General features: G+C 41.1%; 1 protein-coding gene across 3 annotated transcripts; it reads right to left on the bottom strand.

The window, feature by feature from the left end:
* Nucleotides 1–268: 268 nt before the first annotated feature.
* samd9l (sterile alpha motif domain containing 9 like) lies at nt 269–23481 on the bottom strand. Of its 3 annotated transcripts, XM_034088392.2 has the most exons (4): nt 23383–23481; nt 22673–22733; nt 8618–8684; nt 269–5961 (listed from the first exon to the last, which is right to left on the bottom strand). In XM_034088392.2, exons 3-4 carry the CDS (start codon nt 8619–8621, stop codon nt 1349–1351), a joined length of 4617 nt encoding a protein of 1538 aa, XP_033944283.2. In that variant the 5' UTR covers nt 8622–8684; nt 22673–22733; nt 23383–23481; the 3' UTR covers nt 269–1348. The 3 variants fall into 3 exon arrangements, with proteins under 3 accessions (XP_033944283.2, XP_033944285.2, XP_033944284.2); XM_034088394.2 differs by lacking the exon at nt 22673–22733; XM_034088393.2 differs by lacking the exons at nt 22673–22733; nt 23383–23481 and adding an exon at nt 22251–22423.
* Between the last annotated feature and the right edge of the window lie 1195 nt (nt 23482–24676).

The following is a 24676-nucleotide window of genomic DNA, read 5'->3' as shown; positions in this document are numbered from 1 at the left end:
GTTAACATTTCAGAGTTGTAATTTTGTCTCTTTCTAGAGTTATTCATATTCGTTATATTATCCCCACACTATGCAGCAGTTGCCACAAATATTCAAGTTCTTTGGACAGTGTGAAAATGAGTAGTCCAATCTCTTCATATTAAGTGCCAATTTGTGTAAATAGGGCCTTACAATTCTGTCTTATAAAGTCTGCCAGTTGGTAAATCAATATCTTGTTAAAGACTATCAGTCTGATATTTAAAGGTTGTTCAAAGATCGACTTCAAAAATCAAGGTTAAAACGTTTATTGTATTCAGCTAAATGTTTCAATTGTATGGAACAACACCTCACAACAGTCAAATATTTCTTCAGTATCATAAACCAAGCATTTAATGAAAAGAAAACCAAAAAAACCATTTGAATATAAGTACAGGTAGGTGCTTTAGGCTACAACGCTTTTAATACAAGAAAAAAATAAAAAAATATATACAAATATAGGAAAACAAATACAGGTTGTTGCCGGACTTGCTTCATTTGTAGCAAATTTTAAGGACAGGTAGGGATTTTTACACTTTAATACATGTTTTCTGTTGCATATCAATACGAGTACACATTATTTTCCAACTGTACATAATCCTGCCGTTTAGCCCTTAATACATGATTTGTTAAAACACTGATCCAAATCCCAATAGAGTAGAGTAGTTACATTTAATCCCTTTCTGGGTTGTATTCTGAAAAATATAAAAGAGCGAGTATAAGCCATCATGATAAAGAAGCCAAGATGTTGAGGAAAGGTTGACACTTTGAACATCAGTTCACTTTGTTTCTGTCTAGCAGCAATAAAGTTAGCCGAATCCAGGCACACATCCTCACTTGAGATGCATTTGAAATACATCTTGATGCCAGTTGTGAATTACAGTTCTGGAACTAAAAACAATCTGAAAATAAAAGGGATACTAGATACAGGTCTACACGGGGACCACCACAGGTTCCCATTAGTGAAGCATTGAGCTGTTGAGTAGCAAAAACAGTTTGCATTGTTATTACCCCAGGAATCCAGAGTCAATCATGGCATAGTCAATGTTCATACATATACAAAATTGTTGTTTTCAAATGCCACTTGAGCTGTATTTTGTAGTACATGTCGCAAAGTATAAGAAATAAAAAATAATTATTAAACTTTCTTAGAAAAAGAAAAAAATCATTGATAATAAATAATATATACCTTGTGCTTTAACAGTTGAATTGTTGTCTTTGACAAATATTGCCTACTTGGCAAACTATGGTACTGTAAGAGCCTTTTTGTGTTTGATACTCGGCCAAATGCTTTAGCAATATACTGTCAAGCCCTATATGACAGGATCATTGTTTATTGACATTGTTGTTGCACAAGAATATTGCAGGCAACAGGGCCTCGGAAGGTAAACCCCAGGTAGAATGTGATGTTTTCATTACTGTGAGGCACTGAAGGAACATGAAGAGGCAGGATACTGAACTTCTTTTTCCGTGGGCCTTCGAGGTACACCACTCCATCTTCAGTCCATCCGGAAACACGTTTCAGCATTGTGGCAATCTCAGGCTTTTTCCATGCCTCACCCCTGAACCACTTCATGCGTTTTTCAGACACAGAGAACAGCTTTGTGACTCTTTCAAACTTTTTCTTGTGGACAAATTTATCCAATCCATTCCCACTGCCAAGAAAAAAATGGGTGTAAAGCCTTCTCTTTCGCTGAAGAATGTCCTTCATTTTGATCCAGTACCCTTTTTCCAGGTGTTCAACAGCTGATTGAACAATCTCATATTTTGTTTCTTTCTCCACATCTGTTTCATGATCCTCTGGCCAGAACAGTAATGTAAGCCAGAACAGTGCACTTGGTAAACATTTCCATTTATCTTTTGGGAACTGATGACAAAGTGCCTGCAGATCTTTCAGAGGAGCTGCATTTTGGGTCTGAAGTGACAGGCAGTTCAGAGTGATGTGGGCCGTGATGTAATTGACAATATCCCTTTGACCGAATTTGGCTTTTATTGGATTGCTGGGGTAGAGAGAAACAATTTTCTCTAGAAGAGGTACTGCCTCCCTCTGATCAGTTAGCTTGGAGAGGACGGATGTTATGTTACCCCCACCAAGCTCATAGATGATCATGCGTTTTTGGAAAGAAGTTAGATTGGCAGGGATTGATTGCCCCTGAAGTGAACTAAAATAAGCTTCACTGAAGTACTTTCCATACTCTGAAGATTTTTTTGCCAACCATTTCAGTGGATGACTTATCATCCCCTCAGGACATTCAGGGGTCTCTTCTCCATCCAAATCTATGTCCGTCTGGAAGTAACTGAGGTCTTCTGAGATCCATTCCAAGGCATCTTGTGTTGTCTTGTGAAGGTTTTTTAAACTGACATGAAAGGGTTGCCATGCCTCTTCAACTTCCTCAGGAATGTAATCTGTTAACAGGTACTTCATACACTCTGAATGGCCACTTGCTTGGTTTGAAAACACTAGTGATGAAGAGATCAGTTTGAGCAAGCTGCATGCAACCTCAATTTCAGAAAAAAACCCTGAGCTGTTATGGGTATCCTTATCAGCAACAGCTGCTTTTTCACACTCTTGAAAACACTTCACAGCATTCAGTGCAGTCTCCACAGCATCTGCTATTTGTTCCGCTGTCTTTGGTTTATTGTCAATAGCTTTGCATTTAGCTTGGAACCATTTTTTGTACACCTGCCCCTTTGTGTCGAGTATGTAGGAGTTGTTTGGCAGCTGTTTGGCTGCTGTCTCCGCCCACTGTTTTGCATCTTCAAACTTTTCATAAGTATAATGAAGACGAGCAAGCTGTTGTGCAAAGAATGGATCTTTATGGAAACAATTGAATGCTTCCTTGAGTACCTCAATTGCTTTTTCTGGGCCTTCCTCCTTTTCACAAACATGCTCAATCAGAGGAGCAAAAAAACTATCAGTTTTATCCCCTTTGCTTATTCTGGCTCGCCTTAAGAAAAGTGCTCTCAAAGACGACAGATATTCTTCTCTTCCAAATCTGTGCTCAAAAAGCACACTCTCATGGAGCAAATCCATTGCTAAACTGCTTTGGGTCTGTTGGTTCTCCAAAAGTTGATGGAGAATTTCCTTTGCAACCAGTGGATGAATGATTCTGATTGATTCAATGTGTGTCTTCTCATCTTTAAGATGCAAGAAGACTAGTTTAGCCTGATCACTGAGTGATTTCTCAAACCCATGCTGGCGAAACCTTTCCAAGTGAATGGTAAAGGCAAGCAAAGCTTGACAATGGGACTGAGAGATGAAGGAGTTTTGGACGTAAGTGTTCAGCAGTGCAACATAGCAAATGAGGCGTGTGCCCACAGCCTGACGGTCAATGCCTTGAAGCAAATGTTCCACAAAGTGTTGAACATATTCATCACTGAATCCTTCGCTCATCAGAACAAATGTCAAGATGAATTCAGGCTCATATCGTTCTTCAAGTACCTCACGTTTTCCAGCAAACTTTCTTTTCTCTTGAGCACTCAGTTTGTGGGTGACAGACACATTCTGTAATGGAGACTCCTTGCACTTAATCTCTGGATCATGGGATCGTCTGCAGCTCAACAAAATGAAACATATAGTTCCACATTGGATTCTCTTGTTGTTGGTGGCAACTTCAAGTTCATGCCTAAGATCATCTAGATATTCTTTGTCTGAGTCTTCAATTAGAAGAAGCACAGGAAGACATGTCTGTGGATCTTTTTCTTCATATTCTCTTAGCTCAACTGCATGTTGTGCAACAAGACCAGCTGCATATGAAGGCTTCACAACTGCACACCTTAGATCTTTCCTGGTGTTCCAAAGTACTTGTCTGGCCACAGTGCTTCCACCACTTCCTGGATGATGGTAGATGTTTATACTGTTCACCGGAGGCTGATCTACTTTTCGTTTCAAAGCGTCATTGAGAAGTTTGGAAACATCCTTATAAGCATCTCTTTCAATAACCTCTCCAACGTACTTGTGTTCAGCAAGCCAGAAATTCAACCACTTTACTGTCCCACCACGGTAAAACTGCTCTTCAATGTTTGCTTTTTTTTCATCAATGAATTCTTTGCTTGTTTCATTGCAATGATCGACACTTAGAATTTCCAGGGAATACATCTGTTCCTCTATGAGTGTTTCAAGAAGACATGTCCCTTTCACAAAGACTGGCAAGCGTTTGCTGGTAAGTGTGTTTAAGGGTTGTATTTGCTGGAGAGTTGAATCAATGTGACTCATCTTCATCCCGACGACACTGGAGTTGTCCACAGTTTCTGTTCCACATGACCCTTCTGCAAAGCTTTGCCACTTCTGGAAGTTTTTCTCTGATTCACAGATGCAGATGATGTCTTCATGGCCTTCCATCTTTGTGAAAAACTCATAGAAGGTATGCAAGAGAGGTTTCTCTACTGGTGATGTGAGAAGAAAAATGACCTGGAAGGTCCCCTTTGGCAAGATTTGTTTACAGATCAAAGACAAAGATTCCTGCAGGAAAGTCATTTTTGTCTTTATCCAAGTCATCTCATCACATTGAGTTTCATTTCCTTTGAAGTCAGACCTGCCGTTACAAAAGATCCAGCTAGTTTGGTCAAACAGATGCAAGTGGCTTGTGAATTCGTTGATGCTCATGTCACCAGATAACCTATAGCTCTGCAAAGAATGCATGTTTGCAGCGTGATGCTGAAGGTATTTACTGCAAAGACCTGATGTCTTTGACTCTGGGTCAAAATCAAACACACAGAACACGTTCATGTTAAGCAGCCAATCTATGTAGCAAAGGTCATTTGGGCTTAATTTGTTTGTCACAAATATGAACCATTTTTCCTTTTCAATGAATTTCTTCCCACTGGTCATTAGCACTTTGAGTTTCCTTCCGAGATCTTGGCAGAAGTCTGGGGCACTGAGGAACTGATTTTGTTCTGCCTCTTCTCTTTGAGCATCCCGATCTCGGACTCGCTGGTAAAAATCACTTAGGTCTTTGTCATTCACTGGTTCTGTTTTTGAACCAACCCTCCGCAGAATTGCTTCTTTCTCAAATTCTACTTTGTTGGTTGACTCTTTGAAGTTTGGGAGACGGACTGCATACACCTTGCTCTTAACAATACTTATTGAAGGCACAATGTCAACTTCTACCACATACCTCTTCTCTGTACTTTCTTGATCCAAAACCTCAATGAACCTTGGTGGCCGCACACATTGGCGAACATGCTCCTTGTCAGAGGAGATACTCCTCTCAATGTAGTCCAAAGCATCCACATAAATGTCTTTCTCTTGTACAGCGATACCAATTATTTCACCATGCACGTATCCTGTATCCTCCTTGCTATCCATTACGCCAAAGTGTATTGTGCCATTTGTTCTGATATTCATACAGCCAGTTGCAAATTTAAGGACCTCTTTGGCAAACTTAGCTTGTAGTCTTGTGCGATCCAATGTAGAGGCTTTAGATAAAGACTTAAACTCATGGCATGGAGATGTTAGATTAAAAGCGCCCGATTCAGGTTGCAGGACTCTGTTCTTGACATATATGAAATCAATCTCTTCTTGATCGAATGGTCTTGGTCTGCAGTCTTCCTTTGAAGTCAGGACACATTGCTCCTGAGCAGTTTGTCTCTCGACAGAGTCCTCTGTATTTCTTACAGTAGTCTGTTCTGGATGACCTTGAACTGTTTTTTGATTAATGTGTTGCTTGTCCTCCGTGTTTTTACCGGGGTTTGGCTTAATCTTCTCTTGAGGTTTTTGCTTTGAGTTGATGAGCTCATTTCTCTTTTGAATTATCAAATGAGCAGGCCCTAACTTCATGCCAATTTTTGTCCTCAAAAAGTCCTCATCCAGTGTAAGAAAGATTTGTCCATTTACTTCTTCCTCATAAAGCTTTTCTATGTACGGCTCCTTCACTCCAAGGGATCTAAGCCAGGTGCTTACTTCGGATTCAGTCCAATCATTGGGTGACGGCTTGAGTTCGTCAGCTGTATAGAGTGGAAAGACAGAAAAAAGTAATAGGTTTATTAATAAATAACAGAATTAGAAAGGAATATATTTGATATACAGAATGCACATTTTAATTTTAATAACATGCCATTTAGCTGACACTTTTATCCAAAGTGACTTAAAACACTTCTATACCGTAAACATACAATTTGGGGTTAAGTGTCTTGCCCAAAGACATTTTGACATGTTGAAGGCAGGGGCTGGGGATTGAACAACTGACCCTCCGATTGGTAGATAGTCGTTTAGCAGACAGATTAAAAAGGAGAATTTGTCAACAAATCCTGTGAAGGTCCAAATGAAGAATGTGTAATTTTATCTCCCTGTATCTCACGTTCTCAATTCTGTGATGAGTGCTCAAACATTCTTCTTTATACCATACACCAGGGGTCGGCAACAGGCGGACCGCGGTCCGGATCCGGACCCAGACGCCGACCTATATGGACCCGGAGCTATAATCAATATATTAATAGGGGATTTTTCGGCGCCTCCCGCGTTTTTTTAACGCTGATTTGGGTGACTTGTGTAATTCGTGGAGAACCGAAGAGTTTTCGTTTTGGGGGTGGGGGGTAGGGAGTCCGTCCGACAGACGGACAACTTTTCACTTAAAAAAAGAAGAAGAAATCTAGACCGCAAAAATAATTAAACAAGCGAGTACCTGTTTTTCCTGGCCAAGGACAGGTTCATGAACACAACACGAGCGTAACGTGTCTTCACGTGGTATATGTCTCGTCTGAAAGGAGTGCTGACAGAGAGCACCGGAACGCCGCTCCAGCCCTTAAAATATTGCAATACCCATAAGGAGCCGTACACATGCCGCAGTGTTTGTGTGGCTGTGTCTTTAGTTGTAAGCACAGTGGCGATCTGTTGTTATTAGCATCTGGTTAGCTAGCTATGCTAACGAATTTAAAGAGCTTTTCTACAACCAGGTGGAAGAGAGCTCTCTCCTGAGAGGCTCAAATAACCTCAGCTCAGTGAGGTTAAGGCACACCTTGATATGATCATTATAGTTATTAATGAGACTAAATTAAAAACAGGTATAAAATACTATATGACAGCAACAAAAAAGTTGTTAAAAATAACAAGAATAGAGTTTAAAAGGGGAGTGATTTGTAAAATATCCAAAAAGGAAAATATGCTACAGTTCTGTTTCATATGGGTGTTGAAAGATGTATCCATAGATCTCTTAATGTTGCTCTCAAAGTGCACCACATTGATGCATTTAACTTCAATATTTAAACATTACACATATCCACAGTATTTAAGTAATGTTAATTGACAATAAATATTGTTGTTTTTGAATTGTACTTTCTTTCTTTGATTGGCAGTCAGTTGTTGATTACATGCAGACGTTGAAAGCTACAGGTCACTTCAATATATATCACACTAATTCATGAAGCAACTTAGACATGTTGATGTTCCGGACCTTTGCATGGGGAGATTTTCTCTAACTGGACCTCGTTGAATTTGAGTTGAAGACCCCTGCCATACACCTATCAGGGCTTTGTGACCTAGTCAGATCAAGACGTTGACTTGGCCAGATGTATAGGGACTTAGTTCCCTTACAGCAAGTCTCTGCAGGCTGGGTTGATCAGATACACATGGCCCTAGCTTCTCACTCATTCACACCATTAGTCTCGAGCAATTGTCAGTTTCGATACACTGTTGAGGGCTCAGTATATTTATTTAAAACCAGGTATTTCTCCATTAAATTATACAAAACAATTTATGTATCATTATTCACTTAAAATGTTCTAAACATGAATGTGTTTTATTATAATAACTCACTACACCTGCTTGCCCAACACCTACAGAATGCAATTGGCTCAAGATGAGAGCTATAGAGATTGCATTATTCCACTCCAGGAAAGGTAGTCAACCTACATTTTGTGTTAAAGCTGAACAAATGGAACCCAGCAACAATCAGAGAACAAAATACATTACGTTTATTTAAATCCTATTCAAAAACATAGTTAGTGAGGAATCAGCTCTGTCAACACTGAAATAATCTACTGCTCTTTACAACCCTCTATACTGACTGTGCCTTAACCTGTTGCTATTTTCCTGCTATTTAATATGTATGTTTTGCTTAATTTTTTTCATTAGCATTTACAGTATTGTATGTTGCATGTTTTTTCTGATTGTATTTACTTTTCATTTTAAATTAAATGTGTTTTTAGGGTGACTTACAACATCTGTCCAGGGACTACAGAGGAAAAATATCCTCTTAGCTAACTCTGACACTTTAACTGAAATGTATATTAATGAGCACTTTCCCTGTTGAAATAAAAAAGTCACTGTCAATACTTGAGCAGCATGCATCATTAGGAATTACAATTTATATATGTTTTTTTTTTTTTAAACATAGTGCTGAATGTGATAAATGATAAACCAGCTACTGTAATCTACTTATTTGTCAGTTGTTTGGCGAGTTTAATACAGTTCATCAGAGCAATACTATACTGTCAAAGCATTTCTGCTGAAAACCGCTGTCTGCTGCACCTGAACTAAGGTAAATGAGAATGACCAATGAAATTAAAACATGCCAAATATACATGAGAGACAATGCAAGGTGAGTAATACATGTGTGTTTCCCACTTTTCCTCTTTCATTTTATACACAATCCTTTTCACTCACCCATGATTTTCCTTCTCCTTTCTTCAGCACATTCTTACATTTTCTGTTTTCTTTTATTACCTTCCATCTGCAAAATAAAAAAGGTTACATAGTTACTTTCAGCACATTATCACCTTGACAAGTATGGTAAAAAATAAAAACAGGATGATGTTCTCAGTGTTACTTTAAGTTGTCACCATAATTAATGGAGCCTAAAAAGTAAAAGTAAAATTAGAATCTAAGACATAAAACAATGAAAGTTCAAACATAGGGCTGCAATATTGAAATAAATACAATAAACAGTATAAATGCGTGGTAGACTTGCAAATTATTATTTTTGGGCCTGATTCGCCTTTATTGGACTTGACAGTGTTGAAAGGGGGAAACAGAGGGGATGACATGCTTAAAAGGTTCCAACCTGGGTCCTCCACATGGGAACTGAGTCCCAATACATGGACCACCAGCTCTACTAGGGGAGCTATATGGCGGCCCACAAATGATTATTATTTAATGAATGTAAATATGAATTTATAAAAAAAGTATATATATATAGTTAAGTATAAGTTAGTATATAAGTTGGACGGTACAGAGAAAGGGGTGCGGGAGCATGTTGAGGAGGGGGGAAGGAAAAACTATAATTGTTCCTGCTTATGTTTGGAGAGATGAAAAACTTTCCCTGCTAGTGGGATTGATTTTTAAATGTCAATAATGATTTGTCAGTCTACGAAACAGTAAGCTACACTTTTTGACAACATGTCTGTAATCAGGTTGCAGATTCGGACTTGAAGCTTGAGCTGTTACGGCCCATCCACACAGCGGCGTGCGTTGACGCTTGCCGGCGGGCGTGTCTGACACTCGACCAACAACCAATCACATGAATCTCCCGCCCCAGACACACAAGCACGCGGTTTGATTGGCTAGAGCTTGTACTGGCATATGATTCGATTGGCTGACGCCTCCGTCGAGGCGTCAACAGTTGAACATTGCTCAACTTTTGAAGCGAGCCCCGCCAGCAACGCTTCCCAAAATGCAGTTCGGCTAAAAGTGACGTCACCCCATTCAAAGTGAATGGGCAGAAGCGTTGGAAGCTTCAACGCACGCCGCTGTGTGGACGGGCCGTTAGGTCCAAAAGACATGTAAGCCACTTCCACTATGCCAACCACTTGACGGTCACATTCCTCACTGAGAGCTGCAGCTAAAGGAAAGTCTAACGCAGCACAAAGCTCCTGTCGCTCATGACGAGGACCAAAGACGAGAGAACGCACTCTCTGAAAGGGCTGGGTCGGTCTGTGCGGTGCTGTTACGGCTGCCGTCTTCCTGGTCTTCTTAACTGTGTTATCCTGTGTTATATGTAAAAAATGAGCTATGCGGTTGCCCTGAGGTCATTGGCTGCTATCTCCTGGTCCGCCCCCCTGAAGATTGTGATTGGAGCACGCCGGGCCCGACGCTCTCCAATCGCAGCGCACAGCCGGTGCAGACCTGCTGGAGATGACTTTAAAGCCTGTGACCGACGATCACTCTGGAGGCTCTGTTATGGGAACAGACGCCTCTCGCTACGTGCTCTTTGTTTGTGTGCTAAATCTGTTAACAGTGGTTAACTCGTGTGGTATTAGATTTATCTTATCATCACTTTGACTGTTGTTCTGTAGTATCGCTGTGTTTGCTTACAGCTCCTTTGTTAGGGTTATTTTGTTTATAATGTATATTCCTTTGTAGTTAATTAGGCTCCCTTGTTTAGAGTCCTCCTTTTGTTTGCTCCTGGCTGCTTGTCTGCCATTGTGTTCTTTTGTTATAAATAAACTCCCTTATAATTATACCAATTCCAACTGGTGGGTGTTGTTTCCCTCTACCCCTAGAGGGGGACGTAACAGGTGCTCTTTTGGGACAATTGTGTAAACATACATCACTTAATTGAACTATACTGCTGTTAAAGCTGTTTTTTGTGATTACAGCAAAAACAATGAGCTTCTTTAGCTTGTTCAATAAAAAAAGTAATGAGTTTGCTCACAACCAAGTGTTTGAGCTGAGTGTTGCTGTGTGTGTAAACCACACAGGGTTCATAGTTCACTTCTACACATCATAAAACTTCTTCCTTCACCTTCACTCTTCCTTTCCCAAAGGCTTCTTTCTACATTCAACAACCTCTGTTTTTCAGTCTCTCCTGTTTTTCTTCACACACTTTTCCTAGCAGTGATCTCAGTTTCAATAGTAAGAACACATGCACACACACACACACACACACACACACACACACACACACACACACACACACACACACACACACACACACACACACACACACACACACACACACACACACACACACACACACACACACACACACACACACACACACACACACACACGCACGCATAGAACGTACATCCTCTATGATTTCAAGATAACAGAACATTGCCTGGGTTCGCCTCGAGCGGAAAACCATGAGGCACTTTTCCTTCAGTTGCAAACCCCTGAGCTGGCGAGGCGTTCCTGAATGTTTTATGCCGGTGTTGTGCCGCAGATGGAAGGCTTGCCGTAGATTGCCGCAAAGGTGACGTCATCGCCTGTATTGAGCATTCGCCTAGTTTTCTAAGCTTTTTTCTCTCTTTTGAATGATATATTTCCCATCAGATTAAACAGCAAACGGCTGAATAAATAATGTGCATAATATTGCGAGGTGGCTCGTTTTAAGGACACAATCTTCGTATTGGAACAAACTTCCATTTTTAAGTGTAGTCCCACTCTGCTATGTTCCTCCTTCCTACAGAACAGACAATGAAAGGATAAGATGTCATTTTGTCAGTATAGTCCTATTTCTTAAAACCTTCTCTGTTGTTTAAGTGTCTGATACTTAACCACAAATAGTAAGCAATGATATGACAGTAATGATATAACATATACAGACACTGTGTTATTTTCAATCAAGCCTAAAAGATAATGTGTTCAAACTAGCTTCACTGCTTTAGGCTGCGGCCCCACGAGGACGAATTCGGTCGTTTGCGTTACTGTTTAGTGTCATATAGACCGTTCGGCCACACGAGGACGACCGAATATGGCACTAAACGACTGAGGAAACGACAACGGGTCCCAAGGTGGATAGAAATGCATACGCCACTCTCTGGGGGGTCAAACAGCTCCGTGTGTGCGCCCTATACGGACATTTTCAGATCACTGATAGTGATTGCGCAATAGCCCCGCCTCTCCCCACCTCTTCTGCTCACCTCCGCTTACCCCGCGCCAGTGCTGAAGTGTTTCGCCACCAACAACAACAACAATGGCGGATCGCAGAGTTGCTATCGTGCTCCGGACGCTATTGACCATGCTACAGTTGTTTGTGCAACATCTACAGCAATAATGATGAGGCAATAGCCCCGCCTCTCCCCACCTCTGCTGCTCACCCCCACGTCAAAGTAAACTGCACCCTGAATTCAGATTATTTATCTTTCTCTCGCGAGTGAAGTCTAATCTGACAGGACGGAGACACGCAGCTCTGCTCACCTGAAGCTCCTCCCGCTGCAGCAAAACACACACTTCAAGTCAGATCATCACCCTTAGCTATTTTAATTACCTCTCAAACTCCCTAAACTAGTTATAACAATGTTTATTTTTACAGTCGGCCGGGTCACTGATTACTGGATGAGCTGCTGCATGAGACAGACACTGGCGCTGTCCGAAGAGAGGGAGGAAAAAGAGAGGCTCCGTGTATTTTATCATTATATTATATAGAGTCGTTATTCATTTGTTTTAAAGCTCAATAAATAACAAAGAAGACCTTTGACCGGCACTTTTATAATTTTGTCGGGAAGATTTCAACTTTAATACACGCTGACTGGCGAAAAACTCTGCCCGGTTCCCTCGGCCCCCACCGCAGAGAATAAACAGAAGGGCAACCATGACAACCATGCTTCTTCGCTGCTTTTGTGGAGGAAGTTACAGCGCCACGTAGAGGCTCCTGCATATGTACTGCAGCTTCTCCAGCGGTTGGAGCTAAACGGAGCGGTCTCGTGTGGGCAGACACTATCCGGATAATTATTGCATGTGGACGGAAGCCGTTTGCGATTGCGTTTGCGTTAATCCTATGCGTTTAGCCGTTTTCGTCCTCGTGGGGCCGCAGCCTTAATTGCTCCTTTGAATGTAATTTTCCTCTGTGGTTTCCTACTCAACACATTTTTATATTGTAATGCCACTCATATTTTATTTTTTATTTTAAGGTGACATTGAATGTTTTGAAAGGTGCCCTAAAATAAAGTGTGTTATTGATCTTACATCTGTGCCTATATCACACTATTAATGTTCCTTATTTTAGACTAGGTTTTTCCTGGTGTCAATAGGGAAGATCTGCACTGTTATCTACATAACATGTTCAGCAGAGCAGGTATTTCTCCTGCCAGATATGGCACCCCCCCTACAACTTTGTCCAGGACCAGGGCCGGACTGGGACAATAAGTCAGGCCGGGAATTATACACCCAGCTAGGCCACTACCAGTTTTTTGTGCCATTTTGCTGGATCTATTTGTCAATTGTTACAGCATTGCTGCCCATAGTGATAGCCCTCTAAATCTACCCAAAAATAAATATATGGACATGGGTTACTATTTTTAAAAATGTGCAAATCTATTTAGGAACCAATGTGAACATATTTTAAGTGGGGGTGTACCTCAAATCCTATAGGGGGGATTCTATATGCTCCCCCGGTAAGATTTTTTTTTTAAATGTTGGACTTAAATGCATCAATCTGGTGCATTTTGAGGGGGAAATAAAGAGACTACACCCATATGAAACATAACTGTATACATTTAAATAATCATAAAATCATAAACACATGGCCATAACCAATAACATATCATATCCAATATGAAAAAACATTGAAACTTGTTTATTTATTTGTTTTTGGTTCATTTATAGTTGTGAGTGTGTCTGTGCTCCTGAATCAGCCTCACCTGTCTCCCTCCTCTGCCCCTGCTCCTCTTTGAGGCAGTAGCAAAGACTAGTTTTAGCTCTCAACAAGTTTTAATAGTTTATCTTGCCTTTTTTCACCTAGTTAACGTTTTTTTTTAATTATTATTCATGCATATTTTGCTAATCACTCCCCCCTCAAATGGAAATATGTGTTTACATAAATGGTGACCAAACCGTTTGAGACCCACAGAGATAACTTCGACTAAGTTAACTATCTAAACACTCAGCAGAGTCCTTTACCTCACCTGAGCTGTAGTTATCAGTCTCTCAGTCTGACAGGAGAGGACTCTCCTCCACCTTGTTGTTGAAAAAGCTCCTTATATCCGTTAGCGCAGCTAGCTAGCACCAGATGCTAACAACAACAATACACGTAACCGGCGCGTGCGCTTTATCTCACTCGCTCGCGCCACACACACACACACACTACACACCCTCCCGAGCTTGAATGACACACAGAAACCAATCGAGGGCATTAGTATGATCTGTATGAAAGTGGCCATGTCGCAGACCACATCATGTAGACAGACAGTCACCCTCTGTGAGGCAGAGTCAGACCCACATTTGCGCAGCGTTGCGTTCACAATACATACATAAAAAAAAAATCCTCAGGCCAGCAGGCCACTTAACAAGCCAGGCCATCGGGAAACCTCCCGGTCCTCCCGATGGCCAGTCCGGGCCTGTCCAGTACAGTCACAACTGGTGTTTGCTGTTCCCCTCTAGTTTGTGCACACAAAAGCATGTTACTCTGGACCCAGCAGGTAAAAAACTAAAGAGGGGCTATATACATACATATACATTAACATTTTTAATCAGATTAATCACAGCTTAAAAAATAATTAATCATGATTAATCACCATTCGAACTATGTCCAAAATATGCCATTTCTTTATGTATATTGTTGTGGGAATGGAAAGATAAATGAAAGAATGCGGATATATCCATTTAACGTAGTATGTATGTTTATTATAACATTTTTCTGTGTGTCAAAATTAAAGACAGCCCACACACCTATCAATCATCAAACCGTGGGGTCTTAATTCATTACGTGTTGATTTCTATCAACGGGGGAGTACTTCAGGAAAGTCGACGGGGGGGGGGGGGGGGGCTAGTGGAGTACTTGGTGACCATAGAGTGTGAACGTTGTGATCAGCTGTTTTAGCGCAGTTGTCCAGTGAAGGGGGGGAGTCTCCCTCCGCAGCCGGTTGGCGTAATTTTGGCACAATTCCGTTGTACAGACCGACGTTAACAGCAGCCCTGTCTGTGCACACGGAGACCGGCTCTGTCGTCCGGTGATCTAACCTCCTTCAGGAAAAGCTTCACAAGTACGTCGGTACGCAAATGCGCTTTGTGACACAAGTGACGGTACGCATTTCAGATTACGCACATAACCTGCGTACCAGTTATGTGCAGTGGCGTTTTTATATGTACAAAAGTGGTGGGGCACAACAAACTTAGATATATGCTTCTGCAGTGAGGTTCATGGCTGGTGAGGCACTGGCACTGACTCCTCAGGTTTACAAATATTATATTTTGACCTAAATCAAAATATAATATTATATTGGCAATCTGCATTAATTTAAAAAATGAATTACCGCCGTTAACACGATAATTTTGACAGCATTAATATATATATACCAGGGTTTCCGTTAGCCGGTAATTACCGGTTTTTAGCTGGTAAAATGTATAAAAAACCGGTAAATTCAAAACCTGACGGTCAAAATGTCTGGTAATAATTAGGGAGGCTCCGATCGATCGGCCGCCGGTCATTATCGGCCGATATTCACTCTTAATAGTTTGATCGGTGCTCTCTATAAAGGCCGATCAGGAGAGCTGGATGTGATCGATATGGACATAAACGCGAGTGAAGTGTAACCAGACGCGAGAGAGAGATCAGATCAGCTGCTGAGTCTGACCGAGACACGCAGCTCTGCAGGATCACCTGAAGCCCCGCCCTCTGTTTAGCGAGCTGCAGGCGCTGCATGAGAAACTGACGTGCTGTCAGGAGAGAGAGGGAGGGAGAGAGAGGATCCGTTTCTCCCGTGTTATTATTCAAAGTTGATGTAAACTTCTGAATAATGTACGTTATCTACTACAAGTAGTTTGTTTGAATGTAATAATTATGTTGTTTGTTGTATCATTTATTGAAAAATGAATCTGAATTTTTCGATCATGTTACGATTATAAACTGAAGCAATATAAAAATGAGCCCCGTGAACTGAGTTTTAAACTGAAGCATATCTGCTCATAGTCCGGTAACGTGCTAACCTGCTAACGGAAACTCTGCTACACAACTCTTATTATTATCATTGAAATATGACCGGTAAGTTTCAAATTAGTCCGGTAAAATAAATTCTGCCCGGACATTTGACCGGCGAGAAAAAATCCTAGCGGAAACCCTGATATATACATATATATATTTATATATTAAGTATCATGCTACATTAAGCTCTGTTGCTTGGATATCACTAGATCCTGTTACATCAGCGTAATATAAAAGTACATAACGATGTATGTGTAAATTAGCATAATTACTAGCTAGCCGCTAGCTGCTAACTGCCGCGGCCGCCTTGTTAATATCAAAATCCATCATATAACAATCCATTACCATGCGGTCATGAATGCGCGGTGTTATGTGTACAAATTGACGTGCTTAATGTGAACGAGCATTTTGGGGGGCGTGGTTGAAGTTGTGCATGCTCTATGAACGCACATACAGGTACTTCTCAGGCATGACGGGTAATCTGTGACGTTTCACTCTCTCAAAAGTTGGGCCATTTTATCTTCATGCGCCACTAGAAAACCGCAGTGACGCGTCCTAAAACCCGGAAGTAAGTTAGCATTTTTACCACGTCCGGTTCCTTCGACAAAAAGCAATGGGATTTCTCCATAGGATTTTGGAAAATAGCTCCAAATAAGGTCTGTGTTTGACACAAATTGAAGAGACAGATCACGTTTTGTTCTACGACATTAAATACATCAGCAGCGACCCCGCTGGTGATTTTTGAAGAGTTTACGTGTCTGAAAAACGATGGTTGTTAACATGTGGCTGAATAGGACTACAGAAGTTGTCCAAGCCGTTTTACGTCATTACACCGAACACGAAAAACACTCCCGCTAAATTTGTTTGCCCTGTTCTGCTTGAAAGCAAGTACCTGCCTCCTGCAAACTGTTCAAACAAATGCTTCAACTTGTACCATTTAGAATCTGTATGTTTGAATATGGATCTTAAGTTGGTGTGACGTTGAAGCAGCGACCCTGCCTGCTGTAGTTCGTTTATAGCATAACGTTAGCATTTTGCTTCTGGCGACTAGATTTATGATTCCAAAATTATAAAAGTAGGGTAGACATGTGGATATTATCCGGCTGAACAAAACATGATCCGTCTCTTAAATGTGTGTCAACCACAGACCTTATTTCGAGCTATTTTCCAAAATCCTATGGAGAAATTGCATTGCGTTTTTGACGAAGGAACCGGAAGGAGTTTACTTCCGGCTTTTAGGACGCGTCACTGCGGTTCTCTATGAGCAGCTCTCATAGGAATGAATGAGGCCCCGCCTCCCACGCTCTATCCAGTTCTTATTATACATCCATGGGGAACCAAGCCCCCAGGAAGTGCGCCGAACACTGAAGAGAATATTCGTAGTGGCCAAACGGCGATACTACACTTCTGTTAGGTTGCTGGGCCCGGAAACACTTTTTCCCCTTGACATACATTGGGAAAGAGTGGTCTGTAAATCGTTGGATAATTTATTTTAAACTAAATAAACTACCCAGTATGAACGTAAAAACATTCGGTCCTCAAGTTGTAAAATGTGCTTGTGTAGTGGTCACTAATTTACTCATGTTACATAATTCACTCTAGGTTGGGGGTATTGTTTCCACACGGACACATGTGTTGTTGACTGTATTTATTGTGTGCCCCCCTTTCTTCTTCCTCTTGTCTTCCTGGGCTGCAACTCAACAACATGTGGTTTTCTGCTGCTCAATAAAGTCAGCTTTGCACTTTCGATGCACCGCCTCCGACTCCCTTCTCTTGGCACCAGGGCCAGACTGGGACAATAAGTCAGGCCGGGAATTATACACCCAGCCAGGCCACTACCAGTTGCCATTCTGCTGGATTTATTTGTAAATATTTACAGCGTAGCTGCCCATAGTGATAGCTCTATAGTTTAAATCTACCCAATAATAAACACATGGACAGGGGTTACTATTTAAAAAAATGTGCAAATGTATTTGGGAACCTATCCATGTGAACATATTTTAAGTGGGGGTGGACCTAAAATCCTCTAGGGGGGTCTGGGGGCATGCCCCCCGGTAAGATTTATTTTAAAATGTTGGAGTTTAATGCACACCTGTGAACCCATATGAAACAGAACTGTATACATTTCAATAATCATAAAATCATGGCCATAACCAATAACATGTGAAAAACACTGAAAGTTGTTTATTTATTTATTTTTGGTTCATTTATAGTTGTGAGTGTGTCTGTGCTCCTGAATCAGCCTCCCCTGTCTCCCTCCTCTCCTCCCTGCTCCTCTTTGAGGCAGCAGCAAAGACTAGTTTTAGCTCTCAACAAGTTTTACAAGTGTATCTTACCTTCTTTCTTTTTATTCATGCATATTTTACTAATCACTCCCCCCTCAAATGGAAATATGGGTTTACATAAATGGTGACCAAACAGTTTGAGCCTCGCAACCGTGCCGCGCCACACTATGCGCCGCATAAGCGCATAGGTGCGCCGTATTTGCGGCTCCCTCCTCAAGATGAGGCTCCCTCCGCGAGATGAGGCTCCCTCCGCGAGATGAGGCTCCCTCCGCGAGATGAGGCTCCCTCCGCGAGATGAGGCTCCCTCCGCGAGGTGAGGCCCCCTCCGCGAGGTGAGGCCCCCTCCGCGAGGTGAGGCCCCCACGCAGTGTGTGTGATCAGCCTGTAGGGAGGGACAGCCCTGTCGGCAGGCCACATCATGTGTGGACAGACAGCACCCTGTGTGAGGCAGACCCACATTTGCGCAGCGTTGCGTTCACAATACATTAAAAAAAAGGAAAATCGCCAGGCCAGCAGGCCACTTAACAGGCCAGGCCATCGGGAAACCTCCCGGTCCTCTCGATGGCCAGTCCGGGCCTGCTTGCCACTATACTGGTGACCCTGACATAAGTCTCGCAGAAGTTTCCGAGACTGGACCGAACAAGGCTAGAGATTTTTGGAGACGTTCGTGGCTGCCTCGTGCACACAGACTGAGGCTCGGTGCGTCCTCCGCGGAATGGCCGAGGACGTCGCTCGCCATTCTCACATCGTTTCGGCACTGGGAGACAGCAAGCCTTCCGACCACATGGAGACGATACACGACCTGCTAGGTACGGAAGAGCCTGACTTTTTTTTCATGGAGTTGTTTCTTCGGGACATGCGACTGCATGTCCAGGCTGCGCTCGCTAACACGGCGAGTGTGGGGCCCCGCGCTTTAGCCGAAGAAGCTTCCTGGCCGCCCGGCGATTTACCCCTGGGGTGCTGGCCACTACAGGTAGCGGCACCTTCCCTGGTAGAGGCACGCCGCCTGGCAGGGACTCCGGGGCCGACGACATCGAATAACGGCTACCGGCTTGCAGCTCACGGCCGTCGACAGTGGCTAACAGCTAACGGCTTACAGCGACGACTGGCGGCTAACAACGACAGCTAACGGCTAACAATGGCTAGCAGCTAACGGCTAACAGCTAACAATGACGACTGACGGCTAGCAGCTAACGATGACTGCAGAAAACATGCATTATTGTACTTGATTGTACTTGTGGTAGTATAAGGTGACCAGATTTTCAAAATGAAAACTGGGGACATTTTGAGTTAATATATCATCAACATATCCAATTTTCTTAACTGTTAAAGAAAAAAGGGGGACAATTCTGGTTTAATGTAATTCGAAAATTTGAACTGTTGGATACAAACAGAAGGAAGATAGCTCATATATGAGACTTCAAAGGTCTTTTATTTTGAAATTGTCCAGATTCTCTCTGGGTGACTAGATGGGGTGTCCTGCTATCACCCTGGAGTGAAATAAGTCTTTGATACTGGATTGGTTTTGTTTAGGGATGCACGATAATTATCGGCCCGATAATTATCGTTCAGATATTAGGAATTATGACGTCATCCCGATAAACCCGATAACAGTATTAATAGCCCCGATAATATACAATATATTTTTTGGGTAAAAAAAATACTGCGGTGTGGGTGGATTGGGATGAGGGGCGCTTGTTTTTCACTTTGCCAGTACTGTGGTTTAGGAAGAGGGGAGTTCTTTACAAATCCAGCGCTCCCTAATACTTCGAACCTGATCAGTCACCTGAAACATCGCCATCGCTACGATGGTGTGTTAAAAGCGTACGAAGACAATAATACAATACAAAGTGTGTGTGTGTGTGTGTGTGTGTGTGCGCGCGTGTTGGAGCTATGTGCAACTCAAGGCATATGCTCGAACCGGAGCTGCCTGGAAGCTGCAATCATGTTCATGTATCCGTGCTGAGTGTGCTGACTTTTCGTACAATGTCCCACTGTCCTCGGCGCAGTTGTGGCGAAATGTCGCTCCTCTGTTTTAATTTAAACAGCTCCTTATATCCGTTAGCGCAGCTAGCTAGCACCAGATGCTAACAACAACAATGCACGTAAGGTCTCTCTCTCGCTCGCTCGGGCCACACATACACACACCCTCCCGGTCCTCCAGATGGCCAGTCGGTGCCTGCCGGTGAGCGTGGAAGTGTGGTCTGCCACAAGCGGGCAGCAGGAGTGGGGCTGTCAGCATCAGCTTGTAGATGGTATTTTAAACTCGATGCGCTCTGAAACTACGGGGCGGCCAAGGAAAAAAAAATACACATGCGTTAAAATAATTAGTTGCGTAATTTTTTTATTATTATCGGCTATCGGTATCGGTCTTGAGAAGCAGTAAGTTATCGGTATCGGTTTAAAAAAAACAATATCGTGCATCCCTAGTTTTGTTTCATTCTTATCTAAAAACAGAGAGATGATAGAGACTTCAAAGGTATTTTATTTTGAAACTCTACATCAGATTGTCCTGATTCTCTCTGAGTGACTAGATGGGGTGTCCTGCTATCACCCTGTAGTGAAATAAGTCTTTGATAATTTGACAGTTTTTATTTATTCTTGTATAAAAAGAGAAGGACGATAGCCCATATATGAGATTTCAAAAGTATTTTATTTTGAAATTCTACATCAGATTGTCCTGATTTTCTCTGATTGACTGCTATCGCCCTGAAGTGAAATAAGTATTTGATTGACTTCGAATGACTCTTTGATTATGGACGGTTTCCATTAAATAATAATCAAAATATAGATGGACAATAGATCTAATTTGAGATTTTAAAAAGCATACATTTTAAATTGTGCTTCAGAAAGTAATGTTATTTTAGGAGTGTTGTGAGATGGTGTCAACATCAATTGAAATTAGTCACTCAGTGGAAATGTCAGATATGTCTTCAATAATAGTATACTTACATTTTACATTCACTCAGTTATAATGTTGTAGTTATATGTAGTTTGTTTTTAATTATTATTGATCACATTATAGTACATATTTCTTAATTTAAACTCCAGTATATATGAATATGTTTGGTTTGTTTCTTAGGTATATTTGTTATTGACCGAGTAAACGCTTTTATTTTGAAGGCAGTTTTTACAGGCCTCTACCATAATCCATAGGATATTCGCGCACCGCAATACAACGTGCTTTTGACTGTGTTTTCCGAAGTGGGGGCTGGCTTGACCAGTCTGTTTACCCAGTGTTTCCTGACATGAAACGTTTTATTTCACCTTGCTATGTGTTTTTAACGTATATTAAAAAACGGGGAGATTTCCGGGGACAGTTTCAACCGGGGACAGGCCAATACAAACGGGGACTGTCCCCGGAAAACGGGGACGTCTGGTCACCCTATGGTAGTAGTCCAAGTAGTACTGAGTCCAACAGTATCAATTTCACGTAGAACTTATTGCAAAAAAAATCACGTTATCTCTCATCAAAGATAGCAGAATACATTAATTAGTGTACTCAGGACAGGATTTTAAAAGAGTATTACTCAAAAAATACTTAATTGTAATTGTGGTAGTAGTCCAAGTAGTACTGAGCCCAAAAGTACCAATTTTATTAAGAACTTATTGCAAACATTATTTTATCTCTCATCAAAGAGGGCAGAAAACATGCATTATTGTACTCAGGAGGAGTACACAGTAATAGTACTTAATTGTATTTGTGGTAGTAGTCTAACAAGTACTGAGTCCAACCGTACCAATTGTATTAAGAATGTATGTTAAAACATATTTTTATCGAAAAATATAGCACAAAAAAAATGCACTTTTATTCTTGTACCGCTTCTCGGCGATTACCGTAAAGACGCTATTAATCGCGCACTCAAAAATGAAGAGCTGCTCATTTGACCAAGCAAATGCAAGAGACGGCTGAGTTGACCTCAGTGAGTTTCGTCCCGCCCCTCGCTCCAATTACCATTTTACTAAAGGTAAAAAGAAAAAACGCCTCTCAGACGCTCTTCCGTTTACTTGTTAAATAAAGAAAAACAAATGGTCTGTAGATACACGGATTGATTTTACCATTACAAGAGACTTATATCAATAGAATAATACCAAAAAAATAAATAAAAACCCTATTTTAACTGTTATATTTGAGATGCAAGTTGGTCACCAAGAAGCTGGTGTAACCGGTCTGGTTTGACGCCACATGTGATCTCTGCGTTGTGTTGTGTGAATGCGAACGACTTCTTTCTTGCCAACCAGGATTTATTATCTGTGCAAAACAGAATATAATTAAAGCAGGAAATGGCTTCATCAGCTTTCTAAATTAACACTTCTCCTCAGTGGGCCCTGAAGTTAACTGAGGAAAGTATACACAGAGTTCTAAATAATACGTATAAATACGTATAATGCGTATTAACCATAGACTGTATATATAAAGGTATTAACAGATATAATAATAATAATAATTTATCCATGTTGGCAAAACAAGTTTTCTTTGTAAATTAATATACAAACATAACCATTAATTTACACTAGCAAAACAAACAATACAATTTACAGTTACAAAACACAAAAATAATACCCACATACCTGTGCAAAACAGAATATAATTAAAGCAGGAAATGGCTTCATCAGCTTTCTAAATTAACACCTTCAGTGGAAGAGAAAACCCACATGTTAGGTTAGCATAGCTAAACTTTAGAAAGCTCACACTGTTTGAAGCGTTGCACACTATATAAACTACAGTTACTTACACACGGCAAAATATAGAAATTAACTACAAACAAGTTTGGCTTGTGTGAAGTGTAACATTAAACAATCTATTTACATATCAAATACAACATTTATGACACCACTCGTTCCACTTACTTCTCCTCAGTGGGGCCTGAAGCTCACTGAGGAAAGTAGCGCGAGTCTGCAGAAATGTGCCGGTCAGCGCCATATAGACTGACCGGCACATTTCTGCAGATATATGGCGCTGGTGCCGGTGCCAAGAGTACCAAAATAAAACGTACTTTTCAAAATAAAAAGTGACAGTGACAAGTTTTACAAAGAAAGAATGGCAAAATGACAAAAATGATTTTACTGAAATATAAACAAGTGAAGTTATACATCGGTTACACTGGGACAAGAGAAAAATGCCATTTTAGGGAATGTTCGAGAGCTATTTCATAATTTTTAAATAATTTTTTTTTTAAACCAGTTTTTCTACAACTTTATATACATTTTGTCTCAAGACAAGCACAAGGGCATGTTTTAGCTTTTTCAATTCTGGATTGACCCTGGTGTATTGTTCTTACCTCTGATGAATAGCCCACTGAAAAGCAATCGGCCGCTGTACTTTTTCTCATCTGGATTTTCTTCGGGAAAAAAACCTTCAGTGAAAAATGTTCAGACGATGTTAGATGTTAAAGGCAGGACTGATAACTCTTCACTTCGCTCTATTTATAGTCTGCTCGGCTGCACCCACTGCGCCTGCGCAGATCACCAAGTTTCGTTTTTCACGAAATGAGAAAATACCAGACTGCACACACCCTGTCCATTAGATATCACCATACAGTCAGACAAATAAAGATGAACCCAACATTTGCGCATATAATGTAGAGCTGTAACATTTCCCCTGCTGCTACAGGTAACAACCGCAAAACTATTTGTTTAATATTTGTATTCTGATCAAAATCCTCACATTCAAAGTTTGTAAAGTTAACACTAACCCCATAATGTTAATAGTATATTAAAAAGTGTTGTTTTGCACTTCTTAATGAGGGGAGTAAATGGGGAACTCATTTAAAAATGACTATAAGCTAGTTCCCTTTAAAGCAGTAGCATTTATTTTAAATTGGTCAACTTTTGTTCGAAAAGTTAAATGTAGTTCTATGAAAGTGGTAAGAATTGTATTTTCCCAGGTACCAGGCCTGATGAGTCTTGCAGCAGATGTTGCGCATTATGTATTAGAAAACAAGTGATGCATCCAAACCAGATGAAGAAGAAGGCGGGATTACCTGTCTGACTGAGCACTGCCGTATTGTTAAATAACTATGGTGAGGCACACCCCAGCATTAACCGTGGTATATTGTGAGTTTGTTATTACCTATTGTAAAAAAGCAACTTTCCAATGTTAGCTAAGAAGTAACAGTGTTACTCTGTTACTTCTTGTATTCTTTTTTCATTGGGTTGCATTATAAATATGCATGTTTGAGTGACTTGGAGAGTGCAGTGCTTCACACACTGGCTCTGTACTGCCCTTTGTTCGATGCCACTCCTTTCTGCCAGTGACCTTTTTATTTGTTTGCACTTTGCAGTCAAATTCCTGCCGTGGGTTTGGCTGTTCGATAAACAGATAGAGAGAAAGCTTACACTGTTGGTTTCTCCAACAATGTTAACTGTAGCAACAGCTCATTCAATTCAGTAAACCCACTGCTCAGGGCAGCTGTAAATAAAAACATCTGTTGAATATAAGTAGTTGTTTTTAGGAACCAACTTAATGATCTCACGTTTCCCAATCCCCCGCTTGATTTGCAGTAACATTAATCCACAAACAAATCTTAGAATAAAAAAAATGTTTTAATGTGCAAGTTATTAACTTCACTTTAA

This window comes from Pseudochaenichthys georgianus, chromosome 8, assembly GCF_902827115.2.
Source record: "Pseudochaenichthys georgianus chromosome 8, fPseGeo1.2, whole genome shotgun sequence".
Taxonomy (NCBI): domain Eukaryota; kingdom Metazoa; phylum Chordata; class Actinopteri; order Perciformes; family Channichthyidae; genus Pseudochaenichthys; species Pseudochaenichthys georgianus.
Note: the sequence above shows the minus strand (reverse complement) of the source record. Positions and strands in the feature narration are given on the sequence as shown.